The sequence below is a fragment of the Balaenoptera acutorostrata genome, chromosome 15 (genome assembly GCF_949987535.1).
Source record: "Balaenoptera acutorostrata chromosome 15, mBalAcu1.1, whole genome shotgun sequence".
NCBI classification, from domain to species: domain Eukaryota; kingdom Metazoa; phylum Chordata; class Mammalia; order Artiodactyla; family Balaenopteridae; genus Balaenoptera; species Balaenoptera acutorostrata.
In genome coordinates, this window is record NC_080078.1 from 26566491 (window position 1) to 26582179 (window position 15689).

General features: G+C 39.2%; 1 protein-coding gene across 3 annotated transcripts in view; it reads left to right on the plus strand.

The window, feature by feature from the left end:
* PDXDC1 (pyridoxal dependent decarboxylase domain containing 1) overlaps positions 1-15689 on the plus strand; it is a 57895-nt gene that overhangs the window by 22241 nt on the left and 19965 nt on the right. For all 3 annotated transcript variants that reach the window (XM_057529842.1, XM_057529844.1, XM_057529843.1), the window contains 8 exons: positions 1525-1671; positions 3158-3347; positions 5662-5730; positions 6558-6636; positions 10995-11079; positions 11968-12016; positions 12169-12270; positions 13148-13273. In XM_057529842.1, coding sequence (XP_057385825.1) covers positions 1525-1671; positions 3158-3347; positions 5662-5730; positions 6558-6636; positions 10995-11079; positions 11968-12016; positions 12169-12270; positions 13148-13273 — 847 coding nt within the window. The remainder of the gene's footprint in view (positions 1-1524; positions 1672-3157; positions 3348-5661; positions 5731-6557; positions 6637-10994; positions 11080-11967; positions 12017-12168; positions 12271-13147; positions 13274-15689) is intronic.

Sequence of the window (15689 nt, forward strand, 5' to 3'; positions counted from 1 at the left end):
GTTTTTATGGTCTTGTGTCTTAGGGAGGGGCTGGCACAGGGGCCGGAGAATAGCTGCTGTGTGCTTTTCTGTTTCTGATTGCTTCTGCTCCTGTGCTTCCGCCTCTGATTGCTGAGAAGTGCTGCAGCTGAATTCATTGGTGGCAGGCCACGTTGTCTGTGAATCATCTGTTTATTTTATTTCTGTTTATGCATCTATCAAGCAATTTATTTAGTTTCATTTTGTCTTTAATAGTTTTAAATTTAATTTTTTTGGAGTAAGTAATTCATTCTTCCAGTTCAAATTTCAAAATATAGAAAGGGTGTATATACAAAGGCAATTTTCCTTCTTACCTCTGCCTCCCTACCTTGTTCTCCTTCCTAGAGATAAGTTGCCAGTTTCTTGTGTATTTGTCAGAGATACTTCATGTGTATGTACACCCAAGCAAAATGTCTGTGCTCACCCCCTCCAGTACCTAAATACTGTGCACGTTGTTCCTGTGCCTTGCCTTTTTCATTTATGTCTTGGAGTTCCTGGCATAGCAGTATACAAGGAGCTTTCTCCTTTAAGAGCTGTTTAGTGTTACTCTGAATGGATGAGCCATATTTTATTTAACTAGTCTACTTTTCATGTTTTACTCTTACAAACATTCCTACAGCCAGTAACTCTGTACATGTGTCATTTCTCATAGAAGAAGTGTTTCTGTAGATTAAAGTCCTAGAAGTGGGATTGCTGGGCCAGATAAGTTTGTGCATTTGTAAATTTGACAGATATTGCCAAACTTCCCTTCGTGGAATTGTGCCAGTTCACATTCCCACCCATAATGTGTGAGAGTACGTCTTTCCCCACACCTTTGCCTGAAAGAGTATTAGCAGACTTAAGGATCGTTGCCAGTCTGATAGGTGAGAAATGATATTTCAGCATAGTTTTAGTTTGCATTTTTCTTATGAACCAGATTAAGTGTCTTTTTGTATGTTTTAAGACCCATTTATATTTCCTATTCTATGAACTGTCTCCTTTGCCCAGTATCCTGTCAATTTTTTGTTTTTTTCTTTTTACATTTATTCTTTATAAGGGAAATTAGTCCATCCACTTTAATAATATGTAAAACAATACCTAGTTCCCCTTGAATGTGCTGTATTGTTATAAATAGCTATTTAATGCAGGGAATTGATCTTCGTCTATTGATTCTTAAATTTTCTGCACATTTTATCTCAGCTCTACTCTCCATAGTTCTTCAACTGGTATTTAATTTAAAAAACTTTTTTGGAGAAAATTATTCAAAAACAGTTTGTGAATTTAGTTGGTATTCAATAAAACAGATATTTATCTCCTAGGACTTGAATTTAAAAAAAAAAATTTTCCCCCAAACTATTAATACCTTATGCATTGAATTTTCTAAATGTATCTCAGTGTCTGCCTTCTAGGCCATTAAATGCATTTCAAGTCTGACAGAAATTTCTGTGGAATAATGTGTCTCTACGTTTTATTTATTTATGCTTTGACTAATACTTTTTTTTTAATCTAATAAATTTTGATTAACAGAATCCAGAATATTGGAGAACAAGGTCATATAGCTTTGTTGGGGCACAGTCTGGGAGCTTACATTTCAACTCTGGACAAAGAGAAGCTGAGAAAACTTACAACTAGGATACTTTCAGACACTACCTTATGGCTATGCAGAATTTTCAGGTAATAAGTTTTTAGTTTCTGGTAAAGACATTTAAGCATTGGGTATAGACTGTGAGAGATCTCTTTTCTGGAGCTATGCTACCTGGGTTCAGCTCTGCCTCTTCCCTTTCCTCTTGGAAGCGTTGCTTAACCACTCCATGCCTCAGTTTCCTTATCTATGAAATGGGGATAGCCTTAATATCTATTTGATGACATTGTTTTGAGGACTAAATGAACTAATGAATTAATATATGTAAAGAGCTGAGAACATGAGCACATACATGTTGGATAATGTCCACAGTTACTTGTTCTTAAGATTCCTAATTGGCACATGTTGATAGAAGGTACAGCAGTGAAATAGATTCAAGTATTTTTTTTTTTAAATTTTCTTTATTTCTTTATTTATGGCTGTGTTGGGTCTTCGTTTCTGTGCGAGGGCTTTCTCTAGTTGTGGCGAGCGGGGGCCACTCCTCATCACGGTGCGCGGGCCTCTCACTGTCGCGGCCTCTCCTGTTGCGGAGCACAGGCTCTAGACGCGCAGGCTCAGTAGTTGTGGCTCACGGGCCTAGTTGCTCCGCGGCATGTGGGATCCTCCCAGACCAGGGCTCGAACCTGTGTCCCCTGCATTGGCAGGCAGATTCTCAACCACTGCGCCACCAGGGAAAGCCCCTCAAGTATTTTTAATCAAAGTATTAGCTGTGCTTTAGTAGAAAGGAAATGCTGTCATAAGGAAGATGAGTATGTGTTATGAAATTGAAATTTGCCTTATACTGTGATAATATTGGCATTATTAAGGAATTCTAGCAGATTAAGGAGTCAGTAGAAGAAATGGGACCAATGGTATTTTGTGTTTATTTATGCTATTACGTTTATGGAAAAGGAATGTTTACCTAACGTTGGAACATTTAACTTGGGAGACTTGTTTTCAGATGCTGGGAAAGAGCTTGACCTGGCGAGAGTATGAGTTTGCCTAACTGTATGGCAAAGGAGAAATTTTCTTCTGTTCTAATAAAAATCCAGCACCTGTAACTGAAAATCTCTCTGTCCTTCTTTTTGGAGATTGAGAAGAATAAAATGTCCCAGGCAGATATTAGTGAAAGCAAAAGTTAGCCTGACTAGCATTTTTGACAGTTTTACTTAACTTTGGATGTTTTAGGGCTGAAACTACTAAGAACCACGCCTGCATTATCCAGTGCTGGCTTTCCTGTAAAGTAAGCCAGTCCATGATCTTCAGACTTTTTATATCTGAGGGATTCCTATTCTCTACTGGTTTTCGTAGTTTCTGCTCTTTCTGGAGCTGGGTGTGGATGAGGGGTCATTGCCGCTGTTCTTTATAACCTCCAGCTGCAGTGAGGTGTCAGCCCTCTGAGATGAGGGTGATTCCTATCTCCTTTCACTGATCTGGGTAATAGTTTCCGGGTTGAGAAAAGAATTACTTCCATGGTTATAAGACTGGGATATAAAATCAGAGATAAGAACATACTGACATATGGATGTCTCTTAACAGGTATGAAAATGGCTGTGCTTATTTCCACGAAGAAGAAAGAGAAGGACTTGCAAAGATCTGTAGGCTTGCCATTCATTCCCGTTATGAAGACTTTGTGGTGGATGGGTTCAATGTGTTATATAACAAGACGCCTGTTATATATCTAAGTGCTGCTGCTAGGCCTGGCCTGGGCCAGTACCTCTGTAATCAGGTAATGTGGCATAAGGTGGATATTTTAAAGAAACGATGTTTTGTTCTGTCCTGGAAGTTTTTCTTTAGCTGCTGTTTTTTTCAAGTGAAAAGAAAGGTGATTTTCTTATATGCTTGTTTTGTCATTATTATGTATAAATGTGTATTAATAAATTTAGATATATATATATGTATTTTTTTTTAGTTGCCCAAAGGCAACCACAGTCAACATTTTACTTTATTTCTTTTCAGACTTGGCTTAATCAGAGTGTATGTGTGTTTTTACATAGCTATATCTGGCTTTTTTCACTTACTGTTATAACAGGTTCATAACATGTTTTACCAATTCTCCAAAGTAAAGTAGGTTTTTAATGTCTTCATAATATTCCTTCAATTGAGTGTATAGTATTTTAACTGTTTCCCTTTTGGGCAATTAGAGTGTTTGCATTCTTTTGCTTTTTATGACCATTTTGAGGAAGTGCTGTTTGTATAATGCTGTTACGGACATCTTTTTGCATGAAGCTTTTCTATACTTTGTGGGTTTTTTTTAAATTAATTAATTTATTTATTTATGGCTGTGTTGGGTCTTCGTTTCTGTGCTAGGGCTTTCTCTAGTTGTGGCAAGCGGGGGCCACTCTTCATCGCGGTGCGCGGGCCTCTCACTACCGCGACCTCTCTTGTTGCAAAGCACAGGCTCCAGACGCGCAGGCTCAGTAATTGTGGCTCACGGGCCCAGTTGCTCCACGGCATGTGGGATCTTCCCAGACCAGGGCTCGAACCCGTGTCCCCTGCATTAGCAGGCAGATTCTTAATCACTGCACCACCAGGGAAGCCCGAAGCTTTTCTATACTTTGGGTTGTATTCCTCAGATGGATTTTCAGAGCCAGTCTAGAATTATTAGATCAAAGAGCATTACCATTTTTCAAAGTTCATGGTAGCCTGATTACGGGGCTACCTTCAGTCAAGAACTTGTTAAGCCTCTTGGCCAAGAATGTTTTAAAGCAAAACCCATAGGATTGGAGGGGTTGTCTTTTGTAAGATGGAGGAGTCCAGGGAGATACATAGGGGAAACTCAGGGCTTAAGTTGATTCTGAGCTGTGGTCATTGGTGGCAAGAAATTATGTCCTCTTCTTGAGGGTGTACAAAATAAGGAGTTTTACAATATCTCTGTAGAAACATGAAACAAATTACTTATTGAGTATCTACTATAGGCCAGGCTCTTATGGACCCAAAGCTGTCTTGGAACAGCAGTCCAGTCTGCAAAAGATGTGTGAGAGTGTTCTGTTAAGTGGGAAAGGTAGATGGCAGAATAGTCATGTTCATGTTTTAAAAAGTGTGTACATGCTTATATGCATATGTTTATTTATTTATTTATTTATTTATTTATTTATGGCTGTTTTGGGTCTTCGTTTCTGTGCGAGGGCTTTCTCTAGTTGTGGCAAGTGGGGGCCACTCTTCATCGCGGTGCGCGGGCCTCTCACTATCGCGGCCTGTCTTGTTGCGGAGCACAGGCTCCAGACGCGCAGGCTCAGTAATTGTGGCTCACGGGCCCAGCTGCTCCGCGGCATGTGGGATCTTCCCAGACCAGGGCTCAAACCCGTGTTCCCTGCATTGGCAGGCAGATTCCCAACCACTGCGCCATCAGGGAAGCCCGCATATGTTTTTTATACCTAGAAAAATATATTTATATAAATGTATATATTTTTGCCTAGCAATTATCTGCAAGGTTCTATACTAACCTGTTAACAGTAGCAGATTGGTGGTTTATGGGGGGATATTTTCACTTTTAATTTCTGTAATTTTTTATTGTGTGTTTTACTTGGCTTTCACTTTCATAATTTAAAAGAAAAATTCTTTAAGGGGAAAAAGTGTGAATAAAGTGCTCATTAAATTTTTGGTCTTTAAATGCTTCCAAGTCTTAGTTATACAGAGCAATATGCTGCAAATGTTAAAAAAAATTCCTAAAACATAAACTCCTTAAGGATTTGGAAGCTAAAAATGAGGAATATAAAATTTATTTGACAATTACTGTCTCCATAATGCTGACTTCATTTCTCTCAAGATATGTACATCTGCTAGTCCATATCTATTGCTTTTTAGGAATGGGTGGACCCTTAAATAAGATATTGTACTTTGAATGCCTTTAGCCGGTGTTATTTACCACTAATCCTTGGAGGAAGGATTCTAAATTATCCCCCCAAATGCTCATATTAAGAGTTCCTAAGGAGAGAGAATGTTTAAAAAGAATAATTGTGACTTAGAGCCACAATCTTTTGGGGACATAAGGGAATAGTGACAAAGATCTTTCTTGTTAAATTGCATGTTTCTTCTTGCAGCTTGGCTTGCCCTTCCCCTGCTTGTGTCGTGTGCCCTGTAACACTATGTTTGGATCCCAGCATCAGATGGTGAGTTCTTTAGGTTTATAAAATAATAAAGAATTGTGTTTTGAAACCGTACCTTCCTTTAAACTGCAGTTCTATTTGCTGGCCTCCAGATAATTATTAGCTTATTCATGGATTGCTTAGATCTTCCCATTGCATAATACATGCCGCCAGGTTTGAATGTCCAGGAAGGCTGGCTGGCATAAAGGTGAGGAGTACCTGGCTCTTAAGGAATCTTGTAATCACTGTATCACCTGTTTTACGTAGAAACATGGAGTCCAGTTAAGCCTCAGAAATTCCTTCTAAAGCTCATTCTTTCAAATGGTTATCACTGTTGCCTGGATTTATGAATGGGCAGATTTTGATTATTGTAATCCTTGGCATTGGATTCTGCTTATTTTTAGGCATGCAAGTGATATGCCTTTCCATACTGAAGTCAGAAGCAAAAGGGATAGGTTTTAGGGTTCTGCATTTCTTTTTCAAGGTAGTTAGATTTTCTGGTTCAGATACATCAATGAGTAATATCGCAGATATATGTTTGGTTGTTTTTTGGGAGGGGGGGTTGAGAGAACATTTTTTTTTTATTGTAGATGTTTAAAACTAGAGAAATGTTGGTTCTGTATACGCAGTTTCTAACTTTAATCTCATTTAACTGATTTTTCTAGTTAGTCTTCAAGGAAAACGATTTTATTTTCACAACTATGATCGGAGAAAAAAGGAAAATTGTCAAGAAAAGAATTGCTTTGATAAATTTTGAGAGTCATCTGCTTCTTTTAGCAGTTATAATTTTTCAGTGTATACGCTTTTATGCTGGTTGTCTCGTGTTTTTGTGGTTTGTCTTTCAATCCCAGGACGTTGCCTTCCTGGAGAAACTGATTAAAGATGACATAGAACGAGGAAAACTGCCCCTGTTGCTTGTTGCAAATGCTGGTAGGTATCATGAACCTGAATCTTCCATTTTGGACATACAAGAAAGAGGCTAGGTAGTTAGCCTAAAAGAGATCAAGTCTTACAAATGTTTGTGTGCCACATGTTTAAGGAAGTCAGTATCAGCACTGTGGTGAGAATTACAATACTAAAGTTTTAGCTCATTAGATTCCCTTAATTGTTGGTTTGTTTTGGGAGTTCTTGTTTGTGTGTATATACTTTTTCATTTAGGTTGTGCTTCTCTATTCCTTCATGTGCTTCCTTTCTAAATTGAATTTTTTTTTTTTTTTTGGCTGTGTTGGGTCTTCGTTGCTGCACTTGGGTTTTTCTCTAGTTGCAGCGAACAGGGGCTATTCTTCGTTGCATGCATGGGCTTCTCATTGCAGTGGCTTCTCTTGTTGCAGAGCACGGGCTCTAGGCGCACGGGCTTCAGTAGTTGTAGCACGTGGGTTCAGTAGTTGTGGCTCGTGGGCTCTAGAGCGCAGGCTCGGTAGTTGTGGCACACGGGCTTAGTTGCTCCACGGCATATGGGATCTTCCTGGCCCAGGGCTCGAACCCGTGTTCCCTGCATTGGCAGGTGGATTCTTAACCACTGCGCCACCAGGGAAGCCCTAAATTAAATTTTTAAATGTCACATTTAAATGTCCACCTTTGAGACAGCAGATCAACTACCACTTTCTGCTGTGCTTACCAGATTGTATTCAGCATTGTACTTGAAGCTCTGGACAGTGGAGTAAGGCAAGAAAAATAATTAAATGACATACAGATTGGAAAGGAAGAATAAACTGTCTTTATTTGCAGATGGCATGATTGTATAGGTAGAAAGTCCTAAGGAAACCACAAAGAACAGCCATTGGAACTAATAAGCAGATCTATCAAGGTTGCAATGAACAACTGAAATTGAAATTGAAATGCCATTCATAATAGCATCAAGAAAAAAACCTTTATGGATAAATTTAACAAAATAATGCAAGATATGTACACTGAAAACTACAGAATGTTGCTGAGAGAAATTCAAGAAGACCCAAATAAATGGAACAATATGCCATGTGCATGGGTTGAAAGACGCAATATTATTAAGTCAAATCTCCCCAAATTAATTTATAGATGCAACTCAGTCCTTATCAAAATCTCAGCAGACTTCCAATTTCTTATAGAAATTGATGAGCTGATTCTAAAATTTATATGGACATAAAAGGATCTAAGAAGAGCCAAAATAATTGTGAAAAAGAACAACACTGGAAGACTTATCCTATCTGACTTTTAGACTTACTGTACAGCTACAAATAAGAGAGTGTGAGATTAACTGAAGAGAACAGACTCACTCTTAGAAATATGGTCACTTGGTTTTTTTTACAAAGATGCCAAGATAATTTAGGAGAAAAAGGATAGTCTTTTCCACCAGTGGTCTTGAATCAATTGGATATCTATATGGAAAAAAATTGAATCTCAACCCTTACCTCATTCTGTATGCAGATGTTAATTATAAATAGTTCATAGGTCTAAACATAAGTGCCAAAGCAATAAAGCTTCTAGGAGAAAATATAGAAGATCTTTATGACCTTGGCTTAGGACAGAGATTTCTTAGGACACAAAAGGCAGAACCATAAATTGGACTTTATCAAAAATTAAAAGCTTTTGGGCTTCCCTGGTGGCACAGTGGTTGAGAGTCTGCCTGCCAGTGCGGGAGACACGGGTTTGAGCCCTGGTCCGGGAAGATCCCACATGCTGCGGAGCAACTAAGCCCATGTGCCACAACTACTGAGCCCACGTGCCGCAACTACTGAAGCCCATGCGCCTAGAGCCCGTGCTCCAAAACAAGAGAAGCCACTGCAATGAGAAGCCCATGCACTGCAACAAAGAGTAGCTCCACTTGCCACAACTAGAGAAAGCCCGTGTGCAGCAATGAAGACCCAATGCAGCCAAAATAAATAAATTAAAAAAAAAAATTAAAAGCTTTTGCTGTCCAGGGAACTATATTCAGTATCTTGTAATAACCTGTAATGGAAAAGAATCTGAAAAAGAATAACTTTGCTGTATACCTGAAACTAACACAACATTGTAAATCAACTATACTTCAATTAAGAAAAGAAAAAGAAGCTTTTGCTATCCAAAAGACTCTCTTAAGAAAGTGGAAAGGCAAATAACAGACTGGGAGAAAATATTTGCAAAACATTTTTCTGACAAAAGACTATATCCAAAATATATAAGGAAGTTTCACAATTCAATATTACGGAGGTAAACAGTACAGTTTTTAAAGTGAACAAGAGATTTGAGTAGACACTTTGCCAAAGAAAATATATGAACGTATAAGCACTTGAAAAGATGCTTAGAGAAATGCAAAATAAAACCACAGTGAGCTACTACTATATATCTGTTAGAATGGAGAACATAAAAAAATACAATGCCAAACACTGGTGTGGATGCAGAGTAACTGGAACTATCCCTTCAGTTAGGGATGCAATATTCCTAACTGAAAACAACCCAGATGCCCTTCCCTTGATGAATGGATAAACAAATTGTAGTATAAACATATCATGGGATACTAAGCAATAAATGGAAATAACTACTGATCACGCATGTCAACACAGATGAATTTCAGAAGCATTCTAAGTGCCAAAATCCAAACATGAAAGAAGTTACATAGTGTATGATCCATTTATATGAGATTCTAGAAAGATAAAACTACAGTGACAGAAAACAGATCACAGTTGTCTGGGGCCAGTGAGGAGTAGAGAGAAGGGTGAAACTTCAGGGGGGATGAGGGAACTTCTGGGGTGATGGTGGTTGCACACTGTATTTGTCAAAATTCATTGAACCATAGCCTTAAATGAGTGGATTCTATTGTATGTAAACTATACTTCAATCAGTAAAGCTAATTATTTTAAAAAATAATAATAAACAGAAAAAACACATATCCACGTTGTTGCCAGCAGAAAAACTACCACTTCCCGCCTGACTTAGTATATTGTATGTTTAAAAAGAAACATAACCAGTCTACTATCAATCACTTAATAGATGGGAGAGGCTGCAGTTTACGTGTGATTGAGTGGTTTACCAGTGTGACTGCATTGCCGTCACCAGAGCGCACATCCCAGTGGTTAGCAAGCAGACGTTGCCAAAACATGAAGAGAATCTGAATGTGGTCCAGTCACTTAAACACGGCACAGTGCTTTATGTTTTGGTGGCTCATGTGACACAACCCATGCGTTGGCCTTTGATCTTGTTTCGACTAAACTAAATGTGTCATTTTAGATTTTTTTTAAAATTTGAGACAAATTTGTGTGGGGGGAGGAGTGGAGTTGTCAGCCCTTTTCCTGGCATAACCACTGCAAAAGAAGCACTTGTATTAGTTGTGTTTGTTGAAGCCGTTGGTGAGCATTTGGAATCTTGTTAGGTGGGTTCTGCTAACTGGAAATTTAGGACAGTTGGGAGAATGTGTGACTCTGCATTTTACTAAAGGCTCTGTGAGGAGGATCTGCCCAGCAAAGCCTGCAGTGTAAACAGATCACCGAGGGAATGGGTTAAAGTGTGTAATATGTTTAATCTGACTTCAGAATGCTTTCTACATTAAAACAAAGTACCTCTCGGGAATTCCCTGGTGGTCTAGTGGTTAGGGTTCGGCGCTTTCACTGCCGTGGCCCGGGTTCAATTCCTGGTTAGGGAACTGAGATCCCACAAGCCGTGCAGTGCAGCAAAAATCAAAAAACAAAAAACAAAACAAACACAAAGGACCCCTCAAATTGGGTTAAAACAAACAAAACAAATTCATCTATGTATTTTTTATAGAGAGCACACCTAAATAAAAATAACCCAGAAAGTGACAAAAAGTAAGTGTGGAAAAGGGATATCTTGGGCAAATGCTAACGAAACAAAAGTACTATAGCAAGGTTGCTGTGAGATAAAATAGACTTCATATTAATAATAATTCATGGCATCTACTCAGAGATATGACAGGTATGAATGCTTATGAATATAACTTTGAAATATATAAAGGAAAAGTTGATAGAATACAAGTATAAACTGACAAAACCACAATCTTGGTGGGAGACTTGAATATATTTCTCATGAAACAACAGATCAAGTAAATAGAAAATAAGTATATAGAGGATTTAAATAACACAGTTAACAAGTTTGATTTTATAGATACATATAGTGAACAATACACACTCTTCAAAACTTGAATAACCAGCTTGCAAAAGTTGATTTTAAGCCAGTCCACCAAGAAAATCTCAATAAAACAGAGATACAATGTTACTTCTCTCATAGGGAGATAATGTATATAGAAGCTTTTATCATGCTGCAAAGACTCAAAAAATATTTGTTTCTTTTAGTCTCCTTTCTTGTGTGTTTTATCCTAGGAACTGCAGCAGTAGGGCACACAGATAAGATTGGGCGTTTGAAAGAGCTCTGTGAGCAGTACGGCATCTGGCTCCACGTGAAAGGGTGAGTGGAGGGGAGTTTGGCTGCATGGTGGGCTGGCAGAGTGCCCGGGAGGCGCTCACTTTGTCGTCACATATATCACTAAGGGCTCTTTGGCTTGCACATTACAAAATTACCCAAATTGGCTTAAGCAAGAAGAGGTTTTATTGGCTCCCATAGCTAAGAAGACCAGTGTTAGGATTGGCCTTAGGCACCACGTCAGCCAGGTCACTTGGCTGAAGTTCCTCCATGGTGGTGGCTCCGTCTGTAGATAGCCTTTCCTGTTCCGGTGCAGAGTAGCTGCAGCAACTCCAGCCGCCTTTCCAGGTGTGTGCAGAGGGTCAGAAGTCCCAGCAGGAGTCTCACGCTGAGCCAATTGCTGTGGCCAGGGAAGTGTAACACTCTTAATAGTTTAGGTGATTTGTGAAGCTGTGGTCTCATAGAGGAGATTGGGGTGGCTTCCCAGAAGGCCGTTGGAGTGCTGCTACGAGAAGAGAGGGGAGAGGATGCAGGGCAGCCCAGGTAGTCCATTTCCAGGACATCATACACATACACGGTGCGTTGCTTTTTAATATTGTCCCTCTGGGAAAGAATGATGACTGGGAAATAATACTGGTATCTACCAAAGATATAAAATAATATAAAATAAGACACCCATTACACTAAATAAGTAGAAGTCACCCCCTGAAATACGTTTTGATTAAAATGCATTTTCCAGGTTTTCCTGGAAGTTGTATATGTACCACACTTTATGTTGCTGTTATAAAAGCTACCAACAGAGCTGAAAGACATGTAAATGTCAGCGTGGAACAGCACAGCCCTTTTTTAAAAAGTTTTTTAAGTTTAAAGTGTGTACTTAGTGAATAAGCAGCAGTAAATAATTAGTTCTTAGGTCTGTGTTTTTTCTTCCAGTGTGAATCTGGCAACATTGGCTCTAGGTTATGTCTCCTCATCAGTGCTGGTATGTTGTTGATTTACTGAATACTGTGTTTTTAAGAAGGAATTTAACATCACTTAATCCCTGATGGCTTTTCACAGTTTTTATGAATGGAGAAAGATGTTGGGTTTAGTGTATCCTGATAGTCTAACAAGAAGTTGTTCTCTCTGTGGTAGGCTGCAACCAAATGTGACAGCATGACGTTGACTCCAGGCCCATGGCTGGGTTTGCCAGCAGTTCCTGCTGTGACGCTTTATAAGCACGACGATCCTGCCTTGGTAAGATTACTCTCACTGGGAGGGAGTGGGGAGTGGCTAATAATCATTGGGTCTGGGGGCAAAATACAGAAAAAGGAAAAAGTGAACATTTTCCTTAATGTTACCTCTGTGACTTTTTTTTTTTGAAAAAAATGTTTTTAACATAAATGAAACTATACCATATATATTTTTCTATTTAGTCTCCCCATACTACCCCATGTGTATGAAAAACTTTTTATCACTGTGTAATATTCCATCACTTGAGTACCACAGTTATTTAATCATTCTCCATTTGTGGACTTTTAGGCTGTTTTCAAATTTTTGTTACTAAAATAATGAGCATCATTCTGTGTTTCAAATTATTCCTTAGACTGGGTTCCCAGAAGTGGAATTAATAATGAGTAAGAGTATTTTAAGGTTCTTGATCCACATTGTCTAAAAGGTTGTAACATGATATAGCTTTTAAAAGCATAGTGGTGGTTCTTGTTAGTGGATCAGTTAGTGATAGGCACATGCAAAATAAGCTTTCATTGATTCTTCTTAAACAGTTAATACCTTGCTCAGGTAATAATGGCTAGGTGTTTGAGGATACTCAGAACAGCCTTGGGAGGGGGTGCCTCTTGAATGGCTAAGAGCTCCAGCTCTGGGATGAACCCATTTGGATTCTCATCCTGGCTTTGCCACATCTTAGCCATGAACCCTTAGACAAAGCAAGGTCTCTGAGCTAAGTTGCCTAGAATACTTACCTCATGGAGTTGTTTGATGATCAAATGAATAATGCAAGCCAAGTGCCTGCATAGCATCTGACACAAACTAAGTGCATAGTAAATGGTAACTAGTTAGTTCTGCTATGTGATTTCATTGGCTTTGATTAATAAACCCATATTGGCTTTTTTAGACTTTAGTTGCCGGTCTTACATCAAATAAGCCAACAGACAAGCTCCGTGCCCTGCCACTGTGGTTGTCTTTACAATACTTGGGACTTGATGGGATTGTGGAGAGGATTAAGCATGCCTGTCAGCTGGTGAGTAGAAACCTGAAGTTCCAATGAGTCACAGATACTCCATGGCAAAAACAGAGACAGAAAAATGCTTCATTGATTTACCCTCCCCCCAATACCTTGTTGTCTGGATTTCCCATCTCATAAGCAAGCAGACTAATTTCCCTGCATATATAGGTTTCTTGTTCAAAGTTATGGGAGAGACTGCTGGGGCTGTCCCAGCTTTTGTGTCCAAATGAAATCAGATTAAAATGAATGCCGGTGACAGCATGGGGGAGAAAAGAAGTCACAAGGTGACAGCGAAGGAGTGGAGAAGAATGCAGAAGCCGGGATAAATGTTCCACTTGACTGACCGACTCTTGAGGGTAAAGGATTGTGATGGTTGGGGGGAGTAAGGATGGCATGGATATTTTTAACACACGCTGGCTTGGGCTCCCAAATTGCAAGGCTCTAGGGACAATTTTAATTCTCTGTTTGAGGTGTTCTAATTGTGAAAAATATATAATTATGTTGTAGTTTAGAAAGCAAAGAAAATGCCATATTTACACAGTTTGAGAGCTGAGTTCTACCTAAGTCTAAAGCATGATGTCACCTTTCTGTACCTCCAATTTCTCACCTGTAGAATAGGGGTGATGATGTAATGGAAGATTGTTATGAGGACTTAGTTCGTACATGTAAAGCTCTTATAGCAGCACCTAGTCATATAGTAAGGTATGCAGATAGTTTTAAAAATAAATCTTTGTTTTAAATATATTCTTGGAATTGACACTTCCTCGTGTCATTTTTATACTTAAGAAAAATTAGTATTTTCATATTACTGTAGCAGGAGTCCTTTGGTTTATAATATTAGGCTAGTTCATTTTAACATTAGTTTCTAATGAAATAGAAACATTCTAAATGAAGTAGTTTCATTTTTACATTAAGTAATATTAAGATTTATGTTCATTATGTTTACAGAAGCACCACATTTTTAAAAACATTTTCTCACTGGGCTGTTGGCTCACATCTTGAGGTTTGGTCCTTTGGAAGGAGAAGCCTTCATCACCATGGTAACTAAGTCAGTTTGGGGAAGGTTTGGGCACCCCAGGGACAGTTTTTCAAATCCCTTTGGTTTATGGGGCGCAGGAAAATAATGATGACAATCAGCCACCAAACCCTTGAGGTCACTGCAACTCTGGCATCTTCCTGCCAGCAAACGCTGTGGCGGATCTCAAACCCTCCTGAGCACTTGACTCTGCTGCTGACTCACCGCTGCTAAATGCACATGTGAAAACCACATGGAGGCTTAGCAGGTGTGGTCGCCTGTGTCCAGTCCTGCCTTGTAGTCCGCACCAGGTCACATGTTCCCTGAGAGCAAAAATCAGTGTCCTCCTTCTTTTCTTCCTCCTTCTCATCTTCATCTTCGTGAGAAGCAGTTCCTGAGCATTTACTCAGTGCCAGGTGCTGTGCAGCACCGTGGATGCAGGCTCTCATTTGGTCCCTACAGCTTCCCCAGAATGTAAAGTCTACTGATAACATATTAAGAATTAGTTTTCATGAGGGGTTTTCCTGTGTCCAACACTCAAACATCTGTTGAATTAATGACCCCCAGGCCATGCAGTATATATTATTTTGTCCCCACATTAGTGATGAGAGAGCTGGGATTGAGATATTAACGATGATGACAGTCGTCATCACTTATGTAATGCGTGCCACGTTCTAGACACCGAACATGTATCAACTCGTGGAGGATAGATACTGTCACCCCACTATGTAGTTGAGGGAACGGAAGCACAGAGAGGCTGAAAAACTTGTCCAAGGTCATAGCTAGTAAGTGGCAGATAAGTAATTTACCCGCAGTCCCACAGGTGGTAAGGGGCAGAGCGAGGCTTTGAACCCAGATGTGGTTATTCCAGACCCTGTGCTTCTGACCAGCTCTTAACGGTGCTGTGCACTCTCATTTACCTTTGCTCTTCCTCCCAATATCGGTACTGTGCCTCGCACACATTTGCACTTGGTAGTTTGTTTTTGTTTTTTTTCTGTTTTTGTTTTTGTTTTTTAATATTTTCTTGGCCACGCCATGTGGCATGTGGAATCTTAGTTCCCCGACCAGGGATTGAACCCACACCCCTTGCATTGGAAGCACAGAGTCTTAACCACTGGACCGCCAGGGAAGTCCCTGGTATTTTGTTTTTTGTTTTTTGTTTTTGAGATATAATTGATATATAACATTATATTCGTTTCAGGAGCACATCATAATGATCTGATATTTGTATGCATTGTGAAACGATCACCACAATACATCTAGTTAACATTCATCACCACACATAGTTACAAAAAATTTTCTTTTCTTGTGATAAAGACCTTTAAGATTTATTCTCTTAGCAACTTTCAAACATGCAATACAGTATTAAAGTTACTACAGTATTGGGAATTCCCTGGTAGTCCAGTGGTTAGGACT